At 33.9% G+C, this 22,816-nt stretch overlaps 1 protein-coding gene and 1 long non-coding RNA gene across 4 annotated transcripts; one reads left to right on the top strand and one right to left on the bottom strand.

The window, feature by feature from the left end:
- Positions 1 to 1,290: 1,290 nt before the first annotated feature.
- On the top strand, positions 1,291 to 22,381 carry LOC129360288 (lysosome-associated membrane glycoprotein 2-like). Of its 3 annotated transcripts, XM_055030398.1 has the most exons (10): positions 1,291 to 1,384; positions 1,479 to 1,553; positions 5,968 to 6,080; positions 8,282 to 8,492; positions 9,681 to 9,845; positions 9,926 to 10,248; positions 12,623 to 12,739; positions 13,441 to 13,495; positions 13,569 to 13,736; positions 18,995 to 21,086. In XM_055030398.1, the coding sequence occupies exons 2-10, from the start codon at positions 1,508 to 1,510 to the stop codon at positions 19,135 to 19,137; spliced, it is 1,341 nt and encodes a 446-aa protein (XP_054886373.1). In that variant the 5' UTR covers positions 1,291 to 1,384; positions 1,479 to 1,507; the 3' UTR covers positions 19,138 to 21,086. The 3 variants fall into 3 exon arrangements, with proteins under 3 accessions (XP_054886373.1, XP_054886371.1, XP_054886374.1); XM_055030396.1 differs by lacking the exon at positions 1,291 to 1,384 and having other exon boundaries at positions 1,399 to 1,553; positions 21,010 to 22,381; XM_055030399.1 differs by lacking the exons at positions 1,291 to 1,384; positions 18,995 to 21,086 and adding an exon at positions 14,702 to 18,888 and having other exon boundaries at positions 1,399 to 1,553.
- Positions 13,400 to 20,530, bottom strand: LOC129360289 (uncharacterized). Its single transcript, XR_008605995.1, has 3 exons — positions 20,466 to 20,530; positions 14,797 to 14,910; positions 13,400 to 13,767 (listed from the first exon to the last, which is right to left on the bottom strand). It is a non-coding gene; the product is annotated as an uncharacterized LOC129360289 (long non-coding RNA).
- Positions 22,382 to 22,816: the final 435 nt, after the last annotated feature.

Genomic DNA, 22,816 nt, shown 5'->3' with positions numbered 1-22,816 from the left:
TGATTTACTTACAATGTTACAATGGGTTGTTTTTTTTTGTGCGTAATAGCCATTCTGAGGTTTTGAAGAACCTCCAATACTCAAAAGTCAAAAACCAGACTTTAAAAGGAGTCCAAGTTTAGTTTTTAACCCTGCAATTTAGTTATAAATACATTTGTGTTGAAATTAAAAAAAAATCCAGTCCAATCCAAAGCTAAAATGTTTTGTGTGGTTCGCCTTCTGAAAAAGGTGGGAACCGTCAAGGCAACAGTCGTAAATACTCCATACCAGTAGGTGGCGGTAATGCTATTTGACTTTTTTTTTTTTGCCTATAGCCAATAAAAATCAAGGAAAAGAAGCACATCCTATCTTCATGATGCAAAATCTATAAACAGAATTTAATGGGTGAGTTGTTACACACTCATGTACAGTAGGTGGCGGTATGCATGATTGTTGCTTGTGATCTGCTATAAAAGAAGAAGAAGAAGCATGTCATAAAGCAAATTTTGACAAAGGATGCTTAGTTAAACAGTGTTGAAGGAAAAGGAAAGATAATTAGTTTTTTGAAAATACTGGTCTCAGGAGAATTTGAGGAATGATAAGTCATAAAATCCAAAGGATGGCAGTAGTGCAATATGACGGCCATGCTATGTTGTTTCTCAGCCATTAGCAGCCAGTACATTAGGTTTACTGACAGCGCTGAGACCCTTATTGGTTGGTTTTGGTCAGAGCAGTGTAGCAGCTCAGGGATTATTGATCTTTTCACCGATTATCTGTCTCGTAACAAGAAGGTTCAAGAGTCTACCCTTAACTGGAGCTTAAACTGCCACAACAAACGTTACTTAATCTGTAATCCAGCTAGCAGCTAAGCTAGCTGAGGTCTGTTGCTGCAAACATTAGCTCCTGTATTAAAATTGTTTATCATGCATGATATAATGATAGAATATATGTTGACGCTACATGTTTCTGTAGTTTCAAATGGTTTCTGTAGTTTCAAATAGTTTCAAAGATTATATATATATATATATATATATATATATTTATATATATAATAATATATATTATATATATATATATATGTTAAATATGTTTTACAATAGATAAAGTTCACACGTTCTTTTATACAAGTTATGCTTGTTAAAATTATTTTAACAAAGCAAAGTTCAACATTTTGTGCTAAAGGTCCCAAAAATTTATTTTTTTCAAAAATACATTTTTGTTTTATTTTTAAAAGCCCTTTTTTTCTCATTCCGCTACAATTTTTTTTTCTTTTTTTTTTTTACATATAAAGGCGTGGCTAAACAGGTCTCTAATCATTTGTAGGTCTTTTCAGAGGCTCTCAGTGTAATTTCAAATGATTTACAGGCTATAATAAAGCCAGACTTCCGGTCTTCACCTCCCTCAGGTTTGACACACAGTCATATGACTTGTATTTCCTGGCACAGCCTGGTCGACTCAACGTCTCCTCACTTTTCTCTGCTTTTATTTTTGCTCCTCAGTGACTGAACATCCAAACCCGTCAGCGATCATGGCTCGATGTGCGGCATTTATTTTCCTCCTGTCTTTCGGAGTTGGTAAGTATCACCACAGATTCATTTCTGACTGAAATGGGGACAAAAAATGAATAAAAGTTTGGATCTGTTTCTCAGAAGTGACGCGATTAAACTTCTGGTGTACTCCAGGCCTTCATCGGTCAAATTCGGATAACTGTATTTGGTGTTTTTGATTTTGTTTTATATAATACTGATGTGAAAACAGTAGTAAAAAGCGAGTAAGACATTGAAACTGGCTCATTTAACCGCAGTCGTGATGTTTTGCAGCGGTAGCGCATCAGAGCTAATTGTTACCTACGTCAATGTAAAACTCCTCAAAAACATGTAGCTTTGAAATATGTTTATATCTGAATGCCACCGTGCATACTTCAATCAGGCTTTTAGTAACTTAAAGTCCCCAAATAAATAAACAATTTTAACACAGGAGCTAATGTTTGCAGCAACAGACCTCAGCTAGCTTAGCTGCTAGCTGGCTTACCGATTAGGTAACGTTTATTGTGGCAGCTTAAGCTCCAGTTACAGATAGACTCTGTAACCTTCTTGTCTTATCTATTAAGAAGTTAAGGAAGCAGAAAATATGTTTAAAATATTTGCCCGATAAAATTTACCAGGTAATACCTTCACCGAGCTAGCTGAGTTAATGTTAGCATCTTTTGGCAGCAAGTTAGCACCTTTAAGCTAAATATTTGTGTTGAGAAGTTAATCCTTATTTTTAAGGAAATGTGTATGTTTTATGTTAAACAATAAAAAAAAACTTTAAATTGGTGCGAAAATATATTTTTAAATTTTTTAAAAAATCTACTGAGTTCTTTATGTTGCCCAGTTTATTTTAAAAATGGATCCATTTCCATATTTGATCATTTTTAAACCAGATCTTCTCTTGATTACTCAAGACAATACACGTTTTTGCTCATAGAGGCTGAAATGTTCTGGTTAATCTGACAGCAGTTTCTTTTTCCCTTTTGTGAGTCAGTAGATTTAGTTGCGGTGTAATTCTGCTGCTGCCGTAGTGGTTTCAGTCTGGTGATGTGAGGTTTCCGTAGATATTTTGCAAAGTAATGTCAGGTAGCATGACTTATTGCTGCTTGTTTAGTTTTTCTTTTCAAGCATGAGGAGTTTGCTCTTTGATTATTATTTCTGCTTTCAGCCAGATAGACACAAGTGTGCAGCAACACGTGGGAGAGGGGGAGTACTTGGCTTTGTTGGTCTTTTCTCTATAGAGCTGATAAAAAGTAAATTATTCCTGCATTTGGGAAGATTTATTCACATAATAAATAAAAATAAAGCGCAATAATTTCCATTTTCAACATTTATTGGTTGGACCAAAAACTGGATAATTAACATTGTCATTCTGGTACTTTGGCTTCAATAGCTTTATTTTCTGAGGGACAGTTTTGTTTACATGTACTTAAGTGTGATTTTATTTGTATTTATTTATATTGGATTTTAAAATGTCTTCCAGTTGCAGTGCTCATTGTTCATTAGTTTAAAGTTTATTGAAATTTGAGAATGTGTTCTTGGATTATTTTGTCCAAGATTTTGTCAAAACTGCAATATTATGGTTTATTGCATATTATGAAACTGTGACTTTGTAAAATCTGGGTTTTCCACAACAAGCAGTTGGTCTACTTTTACTCAAGGATTGCTTTGTAAAATTCAACAATAGGGAGTTATAGTATTATAACTTTGTCAGAGCTAATTGGTTGAAGCTCATTTCTCAGTAAATTGCTGCTGATTGAATGTTTACAGTTGATCTAGAGAGCATAGCATTGCTGGCCGACTGTCGGAAGAGCTTGAAGCTGTGTGTCAGGAGGTTGTACAATCACATGTTTCACACTTTTAGAGCCAAAACAGTAAAACTGGTGCTTGTTGCAGAGGTGAGATTAATAGCTAAAGCAGAAGCTATTCAAACATCTAAGTGGTTGAAGGCAGGAAACATAACATGTCATAAATGCATTTCTGTTGCTCTAAATCTGAGCAACAGACAAACTTTAGTGCTTGTAGTTGTCCTAGATCTGCTCTCATATGACTTTTTGTTTTGATTTTGTCTCCACCCGACCCGCACAGTAAACATCTTTTCTCTCTATTTCAAAAAAAAGGAAAAAAAAGAAAGAAAGCGGGTTTTAAACACAGGGGAAAGTTTGACGCTTTGTGTGTTTTTATGTTTCTGCTACCTGGAAATTCTTGCAAGCGGCTGAGTTGATGACGGAGCGTACTGGTGAAACCTTATCAGTTATCTAAATGGACCTTGTCCTTTCTGGTAACCTACATGCAGGTTTTTAGAGCCAGAATCAGTGGACTTTGCTGCAGCTACTGCACATATTAAGGTTTTAAAACAGTTCAAGTCTCACTCTCATGACTTTGTTGTTTTTTATTAGTCCAAAGGGTCATTTTGTAGATTTTACACGACTCTGACAGCAACTTTGTAACATTGATTAGCACTGTTTGCTAATCTGCTGACAACAGTTTTGTGTCTTGTGTTTCCTGCTGCACAGTTTGAGCTCTTCTCACCCACAAGAGGAGAAGTGGGACTATAAAAACTAGCACTTGGTTTTTTAAAATAAAGCCTTTAAGCTAGAATGTATCAACTTTTTTTCACATTTTGCCATGTTACAGACTTGGTCTAAAATGAATGAGTTTGAAAATAACCCATAATGAATCCTGTCATGGTAACAGATTTTACTGAGTGATAAATCGTCCCAGAAGTTATTGTGATAAATGATGATGTTGTTTCAGGCCATTTTTAAGCATAATAATGGATGTTCTAATGAACATTTAACACTGGAAGTGGAAGACATTTTAAATATCCAAAATAAATAAACAAAAGAACAAATAAAATTAATTATAAAGTCTCTGAAAACTAAATAGTCCTTCAGAAAATGAAGCTAGTTGAGACCAAAGCATGAAAGTTACTGAGCTAATTTTAATTCATCTTGCAATTAATTGATATATTGTGTCACAATCAAAGTGAAAAGATGATTTCAGGCATTTAAAGTAAATTTTGTTGCTTTATATTCTCTGCTTTGATGCTCAAAATTGACTGAGTACTTTAGATATCCGTTGATCCGCTAAGATGATTGCATTAAAAAAGCCACTGATTGAAGGTGATTTGGAAAGAAAAATACTAATTTTCATGAAGTTCTGCAGCTAACCATTGAAGTCAAAGAAACCTCTGGCGTCTGTTAAAGCACAAATCTGGGGAATGATGTGTAAAAAAAAAAAACAACAAAAAACGCTGTGGTCCTCATTATTCATAAGCGGAAGGATTTTTGAAGATTTCTCCTCGGATCTGGTGACAAAATGAGTAATTATAGAGGAAGAGTTGACCGCCGGCTCGTGGAGACTGAATCATCCAACCATTCTGTGAACAAATGAGCATTTCTCCAGTGACTCATTTATGAAAGCCTGACCAAACAGAAACTACTTCATGAAAAAACGCATAAAAAGGTCTGATTTCCAAGAATGCAGCCTGAAGCAGGGGTGTCCAAAGTTTTTGAAACAACTGTGAAGTTAAAAGAAAGAAATTGTCTTATGAAGAATGTAAAAACAAGCTAAATATGAAATGCATCTCTGGATAAAATGAAGAGCCCACTGCTCTGAACCCCTTTGAAAACCTCCTGGTTATTCCACCAAATTCTGATTTCTGAATTCTTCCTGAATTAAAACATTAGTATTGCTGTTATTAAATGAATATGAACTTATTTTCTTTGCATTATTTGAAGCCTGAAAGCTCTGCATCTTTCATTATTTTGACCATTTCTCATTTTCTACAAATAAATGCAAAATTCTTGCTTGGGATTTCAGAGATATGTCGTCAGTAGTTCATAGAATAAAAGAACAATGTTCATTTTACTAATCCATTACCTATAAATAGTAAATTCAGAGAATCTGATCATTTTAAGTGGTTTTTCTAGAACACTATGTTAATGAAACGCACTAGACTGATTCCTGCACAGAAACTATCTGTAAATCGTTTTAGATGTATTCTAGGCTACAAGAACATGAAATAAGTAGACCTTCACAATAATAAATAGGTTAATTAATCACATGTAGGGTTTCCCCAGTGCATCATAAGCCTGTGTTCAGAACAACAATTTATCGTCCAGCTGTATTTATTATGACAGGCCCTCCTTTTTACTGCTGTTAAAACGACTCGTAATAAACAGTTGCGCCCAATTCTATGTTTGAGTGAAATTTACTTGGTGTTTGTCAGATAACAGTTGATTATCTGTCTGATGTTTTACCGTCACAACATGCGACAGATTTAATAAATCAGTAAAAATAAATACGTTTTTGTGAAAGTGACAAACTGCAGCTTCAGCAGGAAAACTGAAATATTTTTGAATAAATCTGAAATGTAAAGAACTTTGTGCTGCTAATGTAAGTTATTTTTCTTGTTTTAACCAAAATTTGTTTAACTTTGTTTTCTTTTCAGTGTCCCATCTGTCTCATGGCATTGAAGTTCAGGTCAAGAATGAGGACAAGTTGTGTCTTTATGCCAATCTGACCGTCAGCTTCTCGGTCACCTACGAAGTTGCTGTCAACAAGGTGAGCCACTGTACTTTGACTACACCAGTCTGTTGATTTACAGCCCCTTGGAAAGACATCGCTGCTTTCCTCTTGTCAGGCGCCTGAATCACGTGGTTGTCACATCACTGTTTAGGAAGCAGGCGCCCTCATGAAAAGGGGAAACGACTGAGGTCATGACAAGCAGCAGATTCTCACTGTTCAGCATTTTGTTTAGTCAGTTTTCCTCATGTGCATCCTTCCTTCCTTTCTTTTGTTGAGGCATTTCACTTCTGAATTTTAAAGGAAACATCATAAATCATTCATCTAATCCATTAAGGAACCTTTCAAATCTAAATAGCATAAGTAAAAGGGTTCAATGTAATGCTTTTTTTTTTTACATGACTTGCCCTGAAAAAGATGAACTGAGTTTTAAATGGATGGAAAAACAGACACAAGAATAAATGTGTTTTTATTCTACAAGCAGATGGCGTACATGTTAACAATTTAAATCTCAGATTTTACTTTGTGTTTGGGCCTACAGCTGATGATGGTTAACAGAAAAAGTAAGAAAGATAATGTTTGTGTTGCTGAAACGATTAATTGAATTAATGGTGATTAATTGGTTATTGAAATAATTTTTAGCTAATTTAGTAATTGATTAATCATTAAGATTCTAAAAGTGGCCATTTGTTGTTTGTTCTTGTGTAAAACATAGAGGTAGTAAATGGAAGTAGCTGAAAGTCTCAACTCTTCCTACATGAAATCTAGGGATGCACTAATGTGAATGTTTGGGGTTATATCAATACCTGCTGATATTCCTTCTCTGTTTGAGTCACATTTTCCACATTCTTTTACTTCTCTGACCTCTACTGATGTCAAAAAGGACCAACATCGACCCATATCCATATTAATGCCGATATGTCGTGGATAACTGATAAAATCATTATTTTTTTGAGGAATGATTGCTGCCATGTATCAGTCATTTGGCTCAGACACTGTGAAGAAAACGAGCCAAATGCAAATAATTATCAGGAAACGACGTCATAGAATTTTTTTTTTTTTTGTAAAGGAAGTTATTGATTTAATTTAATAATCTGGCTCTTGGAGGTCAGCAGAAAATCTGTTCTGAAAAGAAAACTGAATTTTCTTTTTCCCTGATAAGTTTAGTTTTCCTGGCTTATCTGGCTGCTGACTTCCCTAAAGCTATCGGTCACCACTGTGGTATGAACAGCGTCGCTCTGGTGTCTGAACCGGGTTTTATTTTCCTTCTCTAAAGACAAAATTACAATTGTTTTACACTCCTGAGGCAAAAATACTTTTAAACATGTGAGGTGTGAAGAAATCTGTGTTTCTGAATTTGTATTTTCACTTTGATGATGTGAAGGAAAAACCAAACTTTACATCAGTTTAGAATAAATTCCCTTCACGATCCGACTTATGATGATTGATTATTCTGCCGATTTATTCAGACGATTTACCAAATTAAAAAAATGGCCATTTCTATAGACTTATACTTTTACACATATTAAAAGTATCCAGTTCCTTTTTTATGATAAGAAATTTATTTCCTAACTTGTAGTAATACAGGAATCCTATAGTGAATTATTTGACCCGGCTGAAGGTAAAACTTTAGCACTTGAGAAGTTTTGTGGAAAACCTGTTTACAGATTGATGCTTTTATCTTAAATGCAATTTTTAAAAATATTTTGTAGTTTGACTTAAGTACTGCTCAGTATATTTTAAATAGTCCTTTAATTGCTATTTTTTTCTGTCTTTAATGAACTTTCACTGCTGCATTGTTTAGATCTCGATTAAAATACCACAGCAGGAAAATGAAATTTGTCAATAAAATACGTGAGGTCAGAAAGACGGTGAAGATCAAAGAACAAGGAAGTGCGGAGGAAGTTTATAAACCAGCAGGAAAAATGGGTCAAGAGGAAATAATTAGGTCAGTCTGAAGAAACATTTTGTTGTATTTATTTACAGAAGAGCCAAAATGAGCCAACAAAACCACAAGGTTATTATTTAAAAGACGTGAGCTTTGCAAAAGTTTAAATTCTGATGTTTGTTAAATTTGTTCAGATAAAGGGGAGAAAAGCTGCCTTTTTTTGTTTTTGATTAAATACAATTATACCATCTTTACTGAAAATTAAGTTTTTATTGCATTGTTTTATGTTAATTTAACTCTACCTAAGAATCTGATTGTTTGATGTTTCTGTAATGACTCTGCTCTCTTTCAGAAAAAAACTGTTTCATTTGGGCTTCCCACCTCTGCATTATCAAACGAAAGCAAATGTGACAAAACGAGCTCAGTTCTGAAGCTCAGCTTTGCGGACGGACACTCATGGAGCGTGACTTTTTCCCTCAAAGACAAAAGCTACCAGGCAGACGCCATCACCTTCGTTTACAACCTCAACGACTCAAATGTCTTCCCGGATTCTTCATCCAAAGGTAACTTCTGCTTTTCATGGCGCCCCCTTTGGAGCATCGGGGGAAATTGTTTTCTTTTGCGTTACCTCGCAATAAATAAGCAAATACAACCTGGTGTATTTTGTTTGCAGTCACAGCGAGAAAAAATGTTGCTTTAAAATTGCACACAGCTTCCGCATGGTGCAGAAACTGATTGAAAATTGATTTATTATTTTATATTTATGTAAAGATGAAAATGTGCATGAAAACATCTCGTTATTAACCTTTCAGACTAATAACAGACAGATTGCCATGTGGAAATAACTGGTAGTCCAACTATTTTTTTTTTTTTCTTTCTTACAAGAGAAAATCCAAGTTTGACCTCTTCTGATATAAAACATGCATGGAAAAACCTTACAGAAACTTTATGTTGTTGCACAAAATCTTTCAGAATTCAAGGTGCCGTGTGAACTGGCTAGTATGTTATTGTGTGAGAATGGGACACGTTTGTACGATAAGGGCCACTGGAGAAAAATTTACTTTTTTTTGCCTGCAAATTTTGACTTTAATCTCAGTTTCTGACTTTTATTTCTCAGAATGTTGGCTTCCTCAAGATTCAGACATTTTTTTCTCAAAATTTGGACTTTCTCAAACTTATTTTTTTTAGAATTTTAACTTTTCTAAGAATTTTTACTTTTATCTCAAAATTTTGACCTTAACCTCAGAATTCAAACTTTAATCTCAGAATTCAGACATTTTTGTCTCAAAATTTTACTTTTTCTCTAAATTCTGACTTATATTTCTTAGAATTCTGACTAATTTCAGAATTTGGACTTTTGTCTCAAAATTTTGACTTTCCCTTGGGATTTAGACATTTTTCCTCAAGCTTTTTTTTTTTTGGTCTCAAAATTTGGACTTTTTTTTCTCTAAATTTGGACTTGTTTTTCTTAGAATTCTGACTTTAATTTCAGAATTTTGACTTTCATCTCAAAATTTAGACTTTTTTTCTCAAAATTCAGACTTTTAAAAAAGAAAAAAATCTTTGGACTTTTGTAATGCAGTATTCAGATTTCAACCCTCTGAGATCAAAAGTCTGCATTCTTTTTCAGTGACCCTAATCTTATTCTGTACTTTTGCGATTTAACACAACAGTAAAATGTTGCCCCTTTTATTTTGTTTTATTAAACAAAATAAACTCAGACGAGTGAACTTTTTTTTTCTTGCTTGTAGATACTGTTACTGTGAAAGCAAAGCCTGACATTAAAGACGTTGGCGTGAACATGTGCTACTTGTGCAAAAGTAAAGACACAATCATCGCTTCGCCCCAGGCCAACATGACTCTGTCGGACGTGCTCATACAGGCCTTCGTTATCAACGGCACCAAGAGCAAGAACCGTAAGAACCGCCGCCTCTCGCACTCCTCTGGGCTCAGACCTTCGCATATCAAGTTCTGATCCATTCTCTCCGCTTTCCAGAAACAGTCTGCCCTGCGGACAAACCCGCACCTACCACTCCCACTCCAACCACCGTGGCGCCGACCACCAACGCCACCACCGTGGCGCCGACCACCAACGCCACCACCGTGGCGCCGACCACCAACGCCACCACCGTGGCGCCGACCACCAACACCACCACCGTGGCGCCGGCCACCAACGCCACCACGGCGGCTCCTCCCACCACCCCCACTCCCACTCTGCCCACTCCTACTGTGGGGAATTACTCCATCAAGCATGACGCCAACAGCACGGCCTGCCTGCTGGCCAACTTTGGCCTGAGGATCGGCTTCACCCAGAACAAGGTGCGTTCAGTAGCAAGAGGAGCATAAATTTACTCGAGTAAAAGTAAAAAGTATTTGGCCAACAAAGTATCTGGTTAAAAAGTCTATTCAACTATTGAGTAACTGATCAAATTATCAATCAATTAATATTAAAAATTACATCATCAGACAGACCAAAATGTAAAGTTAAGTGGAGATTTTGGTGTTTTACAGATTAAAATAAAAATAATTCATAATGTCACAAGAAAAATCGAACAAAAGAAAAAAAAATTCTAAATCAATTTGTTTCAGTATAAAACTAACAAAAACTGAAAGCCTGTATATGCTATTTTTATTTATTTTGGTTAAAACATGAGAACACAGACATTTTACTCAACTAAGAATAGAATTACTTCATCATAAAATTACTCAAGTAAAAGTAAACAGTACAATGTACTAAAATACTTCTAAAAGTACTTAAAAAAAAATTTACTCAAGAAAATGTAGCTGAACTTTGACCCAACTTTAATTCAAATTAATCTTGAAACTATTAATCAGATTAATCGACTGATTAATACAGCTGGTTTAGTGCAAATTCCTCAAAAAAAAAAAAAAAAAAAGGAATTTGCTGTAAAAATAACAGATTTAGAGCAGTAATTAAGCCAAAACTGTACAGAAATGTCCAGATGGACACAGTAGTGGATTAATGGTGGATGGCCACCACGTCCCAACACGGCTGTGACGTCAGCAAGGAGGTGGTGGAGTCATGCTTTGGGCCCAAATCATGGGGGAGAGAGAGAGCTGGTCGGCCCCTTCAGAGTCCCTGAAGGTGTGAAAATGACCTCAGAAAAGTATATGAACTTTCTGACTGATCACTTTCTTTCATAATTCAAAAAGAAGAGCTTGCATGACAATGCACCATCTCATGCTGCAAGGAATATCACTGTGTCATTGGCTGCTATGGGCATAAAAGGGGGGAAAACTCATGGTTGGTCACCATCCTCTTCTGACCTCAACCCTATTGATAACCTTTGGAGTTTCCTGAAGCAGAAGATCTGAGGGTGGGATGCAGTTCATATTAAAACAGCAGCTCTGGGAAGATATTCTGACATCCGGCAAAGAAATTCAAGTAGAAACTATCCACAAACTCACAAGTTCAATGGATGCAAGAATTGTGCAGGTGATCTCAAAGAAGGTCCAATGTTAACATGTAACTCGTCTGTTAAGATGTTTTTGATTGAAATAGCTTTGATTTTAGTACATGTGACCACTTAATGCTGCACATTCAGAGGATGACTGTTTGCAGCTCTTTATAATCCATAAAATGTTTAGAAAATCTGCTGTGCATAATAATTTGAAATAATTTTTTGAAAAAAAATATATACTGTTCGCATGGGGAGCTTTGTTCAGTAAAATTTTATTTATAATAGTTCATGACTTAAAATTATACTGACTATCATTTGCATTGACCATTTAAGAAAATCAGAGAAAATATCTCTTGAATAATAATTTGGAACACGGTGTAATCTAAAAAATAATGAACCCTTCACTGTATTGATGTTAAATTGAGCTGAAATAGCTGAACTTTTCACATGTTGGTGTTAGAAATATTTTGTTTTTGCTGCAGATGCATCAGGTAAACACCAAAGCAACACGTTTATTGTATTTTAGACAATAAAATGTTTATTTTTATATTTTAAAAGGAATTAAATGTTTGCGTTTTACAGTGTATTTCAAATATTATTTAAAATAAGCTCAAGTAGTTAAATGAAAAATCTGCAGAATATGCCAGAGATTAAGCAATTAATCAAGGTGAATCAATTTATTTAAATAGTAGTTTTGTAATAAATAATCTTTAACTGGAGTTTAAGGGCATTTGCTGATAAAACATATTCAGAGAAGTTTTTAAGCCAAAACTGTATAAATATTCACCATTTAAGATAAAAACAAAAAAAACTGTCTATAAAATTGTTTTCCACAAAAAATCTCAAGTGGCTTTTCGCTTCACCTGGTTTAAATGATATTTTATAGTATTTTAGGGAATAAAATGTTGTTTGATAAATTTTTTTAAATAAAAAAATTGTTTCTTTGTATCCTTTCATGTTTTTCTAATGTGGTAAATCTAAAAGGCTAAAGTAGTTAAATGAAAATCTGCTGAACTTTTACGTTTTTATGTGATTAATAATGAGAATAATCGACTAAAATAATTTATAAATAATGCATACAGTACCTATATAAAATATTCATCCCTTCGAATGATTTATCACTTTTATTAACAACATTTTTGACAAATTCACAAAATAAAATCATTTCAAACTGTTCTAGCTGCAGCTTTTATTGGCTCTGTAAATGTTTAGCAGTAGTTTGGGAATAGTTTATTATTAATAGCACAATGGTTTTTATTTTGTGTGTTCAGAAGTATCAGGAGGTGAACTTTGACCCTGCGACTGAAGTTTCTGGAAGCTGTGGAGTTGACAACAGTGAGCTCACCCTGGTGTCCAACAACATCACCGTTTCTCTCTCATTCTACAACGTAAGTTTTATAAACTTATTGTTTTTTTTTTTTTGTTGAAGCTTATTTCTATCTTGTGTGTGTGTGTATTTCTAGCAATTACACTAATTTAATTTCTTAAATAAAAGGTGAAAATCAAATGTCCAAATATGTTATTGCATACACTGCAAAAACACATCTTAAGTATTTTTGACCAACTTCTAGTTTAAATATCTTGGTGACATACAGCCTATCTTGTAATAATGTGCAGTGAAAACATCTGCAGAGCTGCATAATGTGAAACATTTTCAGAAATGAGGGAGAAAACAATCTGCCCTGCAAAAACACAAAATATTATCTGGTGGTTTTTGTCCTGTTTGTAGTGCAAATATTTTAGTTTTGCCTTAATTCGAGTTTACCAAGATATTTGCACTATAAAATCTACCAAAATATTTGGTTATATTTTGTTTTTGCAGGCCAGATCCTTGTTTTCTCCCTTATTTCTGAAGCTTTTCACATTGAGACTGAGTTATGCTGGTCTTTAGATGGTGTTTACTGCACACTATGAGAAGAAATGCTGTTTGATCTTTTTATTAATCAGCAAATAAATGTAAAAATTAACAGGTTTTATTTTCTGTTATAAAAATCAAAATGGGAAGTAAGAAATTTGAAGAATATATGATCAGTTTAACTTCTCAGCCATAAAACGAAGAGGAAGTTTAACTCGTTTTCAATCTTAACAGGACACAAAGAAATTCCGCCTCCATGCATTGAACGTCACCATCAACACCAGCTCTGGTATTTATAATCCGCTCGGAAACAACCTGCAGTTTTCCAGGTGTGGTGCTGAGTTTCCTGTGTCGCCCTGCAGGCGTTTTTGCTCAGAGCAGCACCAACCTGAGTCTGTGGGAGGCGGCGGTGGGAAGCTCCTACATGTGCAACAAGGAGCAGAACTTCACCATCACGGACCTGCTCTCCATCTACACCTTCAGCCTGCATGTGCAGCCGTTCGGCGTGAAGAAAGGTCTCTACAGCACAGGTCAGTCGTCTCTCTTCTCTTATCTAATGGACTGAATTAATAGTAATACTCTCTATTACTATGTGGTAGGTGTGGTTCCTTATTTGCACATTTATTGCAAAGAATTTAATTTAAAACACAAAAAAATCTGTTTTTATTATATCATGACTTGTTTCTCTCATTTTTTATATTAAAACCTGAAATTTTCATGTATTTTATTGGGATTTTATGTCATATACCAACAGAAATTAGCAGTCAGTTAATCTGAAAAGTGTGGCATGCATTTATAACAATTTTTGCTGTACGATAATTTTCCAACGATGATATTGTTGTTTTGAGACCAATTTTAAACTTTAACTTCAAATGAAAATTGAACTCTGGAACTGGAAGACATTTCAAATATCCCAAATAAATCAACAAAACAACAAATTAAATGAATTATGACGTCTCTGTAAACAAAATTATCCTTCGAAAAAGGAATATTTGTAACCAAAGCAGCAGACTGAAGACTTTTATCCAGTTTTTAGTAAAGAGAGAAAAGAGAAAAACGATAAATCGAACAAATGGATTATGCGATTAATTGATTAATGCAGCTTCTTTTGCCGCAAGATTTTGACTCGTTTCACCTCAAAATAGCGACATGGTCGTTCAGGCTGCAGACTTTGAACGCGACACAAACGGAAGTGACACAAATCAGATTTTATCAGATGTGAAAAGACCAGAATCGGCTCATTCAGATTTGACATTAGTAAAAGTCATTTTTAGGAGAATCAGTGTAAATTGTGACATAAAATCCCATTAAAATGCGGTGAAGTTATTTCTCATTGAACATATAAAAGTTAAAGTGGTGTGAAGAGTTTTGCAGCTCGGTTTTGTCCCAGGATGGTGAATAATTTCTTTGTTTCGTTCTTGCCTCTGTTTTAAATTGAGGAAAATAAGAAAGTGAACTTTTCCACCAGCTGACTGACTCTCCTTTTTATCTGCAGCCCATGAATGTTCATTGGATGACCCCAGCATCTTAATCCCAATCATTGTTGGTGCTGCTCTGGCTGGCTTGATTCTCATTGTAGTGATCGCTTACGTGATTGGTCGAAGAAAGACCCATGTTGGATATCAGACCCTTTAAATCCAGCGTGCGTTCGCTCCTCACGTCACGGGATTCTCAAGCCTGGTCCTTGGAATTGATCTGGCGAATCTATTTAAGATTGAAAAATGATCATTTTAGTACCAGCTGGTAATAAAATGAAGAAGAAGAAGAAAAAAAAACTTGATTAAATTGAATCAGCCCAAAGATAAATTTGACGTTTTCCACAAGGACCAAACTTGTTTTTCCCCTGGTTCGGTTTGTTTTCATCCTGTTTTTGTCCTTCCCATTTTGCTTCTTGTTGATGCTCAAGTTCAGGTGATCAGCAAAGCTTGTTTTCTGTGTGCAGAAACGCCTGAAGATTTATAACCTCTGGTCAGTTCGTATAGCTTTTTGCACAAGATCTTCAGCTTTTATGATCCTGCACTTTGCTCAGCACACATTCCCTCCCTCGTTTAGTTTTTGTTCTTGTTTAAAGTTTCGCTTTTCACCCTGATAATTATCAAATCAAAATATTAGAGCTCCTTTCTGTATTTATATCCAGAATTTCACGAACACGGATGAGAGAGGTGGGTTTTGGCCCGTGTTGTTCCCTGTAGATCAGGAGAAATCTTGGGAATTATTTCAGATTTTGAGGCTCTGTTCATGTTATGAATGCGTAAGGAGATATTGGGGTCATTATAGATTAAAAAAGAAATAATTGACCACAGAGGAGTAAATTGTTTGTCAAAAAACTCATTTGTAGAATAATTTCACATATTTACAAGAAAACGTGGATATTCTCTAGTGTCCATCATAAATTTTCAAAATGAAAATAAAGTTTCACTGTCAGAAATTTGTTTAAAAGAGATTTTTCTGAAGAAAACGTATTTCTTTGAATTATAAAATCAGATATTTGTGACAAATGGTGACCAGAATCTTAGGATTTAGTGGAAAATTTGAGAAATGTATCTGAATGTTGGATCCAAATTGCAAAAACACCAAAAGTCTTTTTAGTCTACATTCAAGTGCAAATATCGTAGTTCACTTTCAAATAAGACAAAATAAACTTAGAAGTAACTTTTAGGTAACATATAAAAGCTTAATTTTATTTAAATAATTTATTATTTATTATTAGTTAGAAAAAACTTAGTTTCACTGGCAGATTATTTCACTTCAAAATGTTTGAAGTGAAATAATCTGTCAATATTAAGGAATTATTGACGTAATATAATCTGTTCTGTCTTGCTAAAAAAGTTACTGATAAGTTATTTTTGTCTTCTTTCAGCTGAACTAAGATATTTGCAATAGAAATTAAACTAAAATTACTTGGTAATATTTTGTGTTTTTACAGTGCAGCTCTGACTCTTGGAAAACATTCAGATGTGATTCTCCTTCGACTTTGGTCACGTTCTGTCAGTTCAGAGGTTTTTTTCCCCAAACAAAGATGACTTATTTTATAACTTTATGCCTTAAATCATAAAAACAGAGAATATCCACTTTTCTTCTCATTAATATGTGAAATTAATCTCAAAATTTTATATATTTTTTGGCTTAAAGCTACTCCTTCATGGCCAGTATTTTTAATTCTTTTATCTGAAATGTCTCCAATACTCCATTGTACGACTGTAAAACCAGATTATGACTAACTTCAGATATTATTCATCAGCATCAAGCAGATCATTTGCGCATCTCTTTCAGATTTCAAGTGTTAGATAGGATTTTATGAAGCCATTGTTCACCTGTGTGAGTCTTTTTATTTTTATTTTTGCACACACTCCAATCAGAGCAAACTAGAATGAAAGAATCACAGGTACTTTTTTAATTTAACCAACAAACACATGGTGGCATTAGTCAGAAAAGGGAAATCAAATATTTGTCACTTTCGCTGTGAATCATTCTGGAATCAGAATGTTTGCACAGAAATGCACTAAGAGGGTTTTATATTGCTTGTCGTCTAATTTTCTCACTTGTGTTACGATCAGCTGGATGAGAGGACATTTACAGTCCTGAAAACCTTTCACATCGTCTTTGAATATTTGTGACAAAGAATTAAAAAATCTTGATTATATCATTTGTGTTTTTGCTTTTTGATGAGAGTTGAAAGCTGTTTCACTGCTGCAGAGATAAAAACTGGAAATAATAAAGTGAGCTGGAGTTTTTCAAAAAATGGATTCGGCTTAAATTGGAGAAGCACTGGTTACACTGCAAAAACTCAAAATATGACCAGGTATTTTTTGTCTAGTTATCTTATTAGTAACTTTCCAGCAAGAAATAACAGCTTGTTTTAAGTCAATAATTTCTTAATATTGATTTAAAAGGTACAAGTTTCACTGATATTTGACTTGTATAAAATGTTTTTTCCGTATTGAGAATAAATTAATCTGCCACTGAAAACAGAACTTTTTATTAATATTAAGAAGTCATTGACTTAAGCCAAGCTCCCAAATCCTGCGAAGTAGTGAGTTTGTAGGAAGTCAAAATCTCACAAAGTGTTTTTGTGTAGTTTCCAGTGCAAATATCTTAAAACACCTGAATTAAGAAAACTAGCTTAGGAACAATTATGAGACTTAATATTAATTTAAAAGAGTTCCACTGGCAGATCATTTCACTTGTACCATGAAAAAAAATTTATAAATTATCTGCCAGTGGAAGGCTGACTTTTTTTTATCGATATTGAGAAATAATGGACTTATTTTTTTTTCTTAAAAGTTGCTTGTAAGTTTTGTCTTATTTTAAATGCATTGGACACCAGACCACTTGGAAATATTTTGGAAAGTTTAGGACTTTTCTTTGATATCTGATGAATTAATTCCTTTTTTTCTGTCTGTAATATTATTCAGATTAATATAACGTATCATATTTACAGTCCTCAGATGCACCGATTAAGTTTACTGGACGATATAGACTGATTTTCTTTCATGTTCGATCAGCAAATTTAGGAAATGTTTCATATTATAACAGATAAAACATGTGCAGCAGGTTATGTAAAGTATTTCAAATTAAACATACAATGATGGAATAAGATTACATCTGATTTAATTTTTTTTCTTTATAAAACTCAAAACGTTGTATCAATAACTAATTTAATCAAGTTAATCACAGGAAAAAAAATCCAGTTACAATCTCCATGTGGTGTGTCTCTTGTTTTAACTTGTGAGTCTAATGTAGCTTTCACATAATCTCCAGCATATTTTAATCTGCTGCCATGTTTGTTCACATAATCTCTAAAGTCTTCCATTCAAAAACAAAGTTTCTCCCCATGCAGGAAGTCGTTGGTTTTAGGGGATAATTGAGATTTTGAGCAGCTTCATTGGGCAGCAGGCAGGAAGTGTTTCCATAGCGACGTTTGTAGCTGTGCATTAGTTTCTACACTGCAAAAAATCTAAACACAAACTCTTACCAAGTGTTTTTGTCTATAGTTTATAGTACAAATATTTTAGTACATTTGAATTAAGACAAAACTAACTTACAAGTAACTTTTTAGCAACAAAAGGAGATTGTTTTAAGTCAATAATTCCTTTACTGATGTGAAAATACTTTGTCTAGCAGATTGCACTTGTTTTAAGTGAAATGATTTCAGTATCGTTTAAAAAAAAAAGATGAATTATTGACTCAAACCAACCTGCTGTATCTTGCTTTTAAGCTATTTTGTTTTTATTTCCAGTCTACTGAGATTTTTGCACAAGAAACTACAGAGAAAAACACTTATGGTTTTGTTTTTGCAGTGTATTTTTGCGCTGAAAAAATTTGCTTTCACAGGTTTATTGTACATGTGCATGAATTATTGCTTTTTAATCAAAAATGAGCTTAGATTTTTTTTTTTTTTTTTGCTTGTGATTTGTGTCTTTGTGTAAAAACTGCCTTAAATATAAAGATGTTCCTGCAGCACCAATAAAGCCTTTAACTGGACTTGTTTATAATTCTGACTTGGTAAAATAAACTCAATTATTCCAATTCTGTCATATAATTGAAATAAAAGGGAATCTGCTGCAGGACCGTCTCTGATGTGTTCTTTTGCTTTTAGCTGCATCACATTCAATTTGTGTCAATGAAGCGTTTTTAGTATTTTCAATGGAAATAAAAATGTTTGAAAATTTACAGAAGGGATTCCCTGTTGTTTATGCTTTTTTTATGACTAACTGCTTCCTTTCAGATGTTTTATTTTTTAAGTGGGTGAGACATTCATGTGTGTGCTCTCTTCATTCCCGTCTAGCTGAGGAATGCCTGACTGATGAGGAGAGCTACCTTGTTCCCATAGCTGTCGGCGTTGCCCTGCTTGTTCTCATACTTATTGTTCTGCTGGCTTATTTCATCGGGAGGAAGAGAAACATGGCGTCGGGCTACCAGTCTTTCTGATCTTACTCCTCGTTTAGAGCTGCAGGGGGTGGCCGCCGCCTTATTTAAATCGCTGCTTTTTCACTAATTGGTGACGAGAAAAGCGTAATCTGTGTGTTTTGTTCTGTTAACTTATGGGTCTTCTGATTGTCTTTTAGCTTTGTATAAAGACTGGAAACACGCTTGATGTACTCAAAACTACCAAACAGAAATTGGAGATGCAAGTCTTGGTCTCTTAATGGGTGGGAAGCTGAAATCTAAAATCTGCCATCAGGACGCTTCCAAATATATATATATTTTTTTTCTTAAAGGCCAAGTTAAATCTTTTTTTTTTTTTTTTAATTAGTGAGTTTGCATAAAAGTAAAACTTTGTCCAGCTGATTTTTACCCATTTAAAGCAACTCGAACTTTAAATGTCCAAATCAACATGATGGAACAATTTATTATTGCATATTTATTTTGTCAAAATTTTATTCTACCTGCTTAACAATTAGCAAAGTATGCCATACTCTAACAAATATTCAGATTTTTTTTGTTGGAAAAAGGTTGATTAATTTATACATTAAGAACTTAAAAAGGGTTTTATCGGGTTGCCTTACTAAAACAATTTTTTATATTTTTTGGTATTTAATTTTTCTTTCCAATTAAAGTATTTTTGAATTTGAATTGAATTCGATTGGGAAACAAATGGCGAGCAAACAAAATTAAGATTTAGGTAACTTTCTGTTTTGGAAATATTTGTATTTTTAGCCAAGTTTAATCATTTAAAAGCAGAGTTGGGGAGCGTTTGAGTAAAAGTCACTGCAAAGAAGAGGTTCTTGCGAAAGAAAGCAAAAATAGTAGTTCAAAAACTAATTTTGCTGGACGATAAATTGCTCCAGAAATTATTCCGATAAACTGTAATATTGTTTTGAGACCATTATCAACAAATATACCGATGATGTTATAGAAATGCAAGTTTAAACTTACATTTTGAGCAGAACATTTAATCCAGAAACTGGAAGAAACTTAAATGTTAAAAATAAAACAACAAAACTAGTTGCTCTGTAATTTTCATTAGAGGAGGATCTAACTGTTCTATGGATGCGTACTTGGAAAAAAACTACTGAAATGATTAAAAAATAAAATAGTTTAAAAAAAAATAAAACAATCACAAACCACACACAATAACTAACGGTCATGGCAGTCGCTATGGAGTTGCTATGACAACAACAAAATAAGCTAAAAGCTCAGAAAAGCTTTCGCCTCGTTCTTTTCTAACCCAAAAACGTTATAAGTACCCTATATTAAAATTAAGTAGCCTACATTAAGATTAAAAATTACTCTATTACAGTATTTAAGTACTTTACTTTCTTGTCGTTGGTCTCGAAGCAGTTCCGTCTTTGCGCTGCTTCTGCCCGGCAGCAAGATGGCGGATCAGTAGCGCGGATCACTTCCGGTTCACAAGTTTCTTTGCGTTTAAGCTAGTGGTTTTTATTTTTAGTCAATACATTTTGTGACACTTTTTCTTTAATTACAATTTAATTAGTTTTTCAATTAGACTACTTTTCACAAGAGGCAATTAAGTTCGGCCAAAAAAATAAAAATAAGCAAACATTCGTGCTAATTGTGTTTGGATCGAGCTGTTTCCGGTTTTTACACTCTGCTTTTGGCATAATGTTTAATCTACTCTGACAGACTTCAGTGAGTTAATTTTCTGAAACTGAATTCAGCAGAAACAATCTGTTCTTTTGTGTTCTTCTCTCTAATCCGCTCTGCACCGCTTCCATCTTTTCATAGGTTGTTTCTGTCCTGCTGCTTCCGGTTTTGTTTCTAATCGTTTATTTCCAACACAAATCGTGTTCTAACTTGCTGCTGAGGCGCTAACCTCCTGTCTGTCTCTCTGTCTGTCAGCTGAGGAATGCTTCCTGGATTCTGATTTGAGCTTTTTGGTGCCCATCGCCGTCGGCGTGGCGCTCAGCTTCCTAATCATCCTTGTGCTTATCTCTTACCTGATTGGTCGGCGGAAGAGCCGCACTGGTTACCAGTCTGTTTGAGTCCAGCTTTGCTGCTTCTGCTTCTCCTCCCTGTTTGTTTCCCCATTCTTTCTGCTCTAAAGGAAAAAAAAGAAAAAACAACAACAAAAATACACCTGCATCAAAAAGCTTAATGGATTTTTCTCAGTTTTCCTTCTCCTTGCAAAAACCTTTTACATTTTTTCCCTCATCCAGTTTCAGCTGGTTTTGTTTGTTTTATGTTTTTTTTTTTTTTATTCTGACAAAAGTGACTGAATCAACCACTAAAACATTTATGATCTATGACAAATTGTTTTAATATAAACTGCATGTTTAAAAAATAGATAGATATATGGCTGTGAATTAGCCTTAAACACTGCAAAAACACAAAATCTTAAGTAATTTTTGTCGGGTTTTTTTTTTTTTTGTGCAAATATATTAGTTCACTTGAAATACAATAAAGCTAACTATAAGTAATTTTCAGCAAGTTTTAAATCAATAATACTTAAATATAGATTAAAAAGTTCTAATTCCACTAATTTTGTACTTTTGACATTTGAAAAAAGTCTTGCTATGTAATTTTGTATTACTAATTTGTAATACGTACAAGTTAGTAATACAAACATAGTTTTCAGCAAGAACTAGGAGTTTGTTTTAAGTAAATAATTTCTTAGTATTGATTTAAAAAGAAATAGTTCCATTGCCAGATTATTTAACTTATAACAACATTTATTCTGATGTTTTAAGAGAAATAATCTACCAGTGGAACTTGTATTTTTTAAAATCAATATTCAGGAATTATTTACCTAAAACCAACTCCTCTGTCTTTGTGAAAAGTTACTTATAAGTTAGTTTTATTTCAAATGCACTAAAATATTTGAACCATAACTAAACCCAAAGTATTTGAGATTTAGTTTTTGCAGTGCACTCTCTTTCCTTCCTAACCCAGAGGCTTTTTGCCCTGACTTTCTGTTCTATATTATAGTATATGTGTAAATTAATCTCTTGTATAGAATGACAGACATTGATTTTTGATGAATGTAAGAGCAACCTTATCTCTCAGACATCGGTTTTCCATGGATTTGTTTTCTCCTCCATGTAACACAAATGAACAGCTAAACTTGTTGCACATATTCTCATCGGGTGAAAGGGAAAAATAATGTAATAGACACTTTACCAGCATTGGGACCAGTTTTATTTCTCTTTTATTTGTAGTTTTTGTCACTCTTGAATTTTGTTGAAATGCTCACATAAAGTATGTTGGAAATTAATGTGATTACAGTGTTGTTTACTTTTCAATCTGGGATTAAACACAACATTTGACAGCAGGATCAGTTTAGCATTAAAGAGAGATTATTCTCTTCAGACTCATTTGTGCATATTGGGTATTCAGAAATCAGTTTTGGAGACCAAATAAACTTACTTACATCAAGAAATGTATTTATAAAGTGCCATAAAGTCAACAAACTTCACCAAAAGTGTCACACAGCCAGAAAAGTAAAACATTACGATAGAAGAAATTAAAATAATACTGGCACAAAAATAAAAAAAGAAAATGGTCGATAGTAAAGTGACTAACTTTCTTAAAGACCAAGGAGCAAAAATGTAAGATTGAGAGATTTAAAAACAGTCATTGATGCACTGCAAAAATACAAAATCTTACCAATAATTATTTTTTGGTCTAGTTTACAGTGCATATATTTTAG

This window comes from Poeciliopsis prolifica, unplaced genomic scaffold (genome assembly GCF_027474105.1).
Source record: "Poeciliopsis prolifica strain line A6 unplaced genomic scaffold, Auburn_PproV2 SCAFFOLD006, whole genome shotgun sequence".
NCBI classification, from domain to species: Eukaryota; Metazoa; Chordata; class Actinopteri; order Cyprinodontiformes; family Poeciliidae; genus Poeciliopsis; species Poeciliopsis prolifica.
This window is presented reverse-complemented; position numbering and strand designations above follow the sequence as displayed.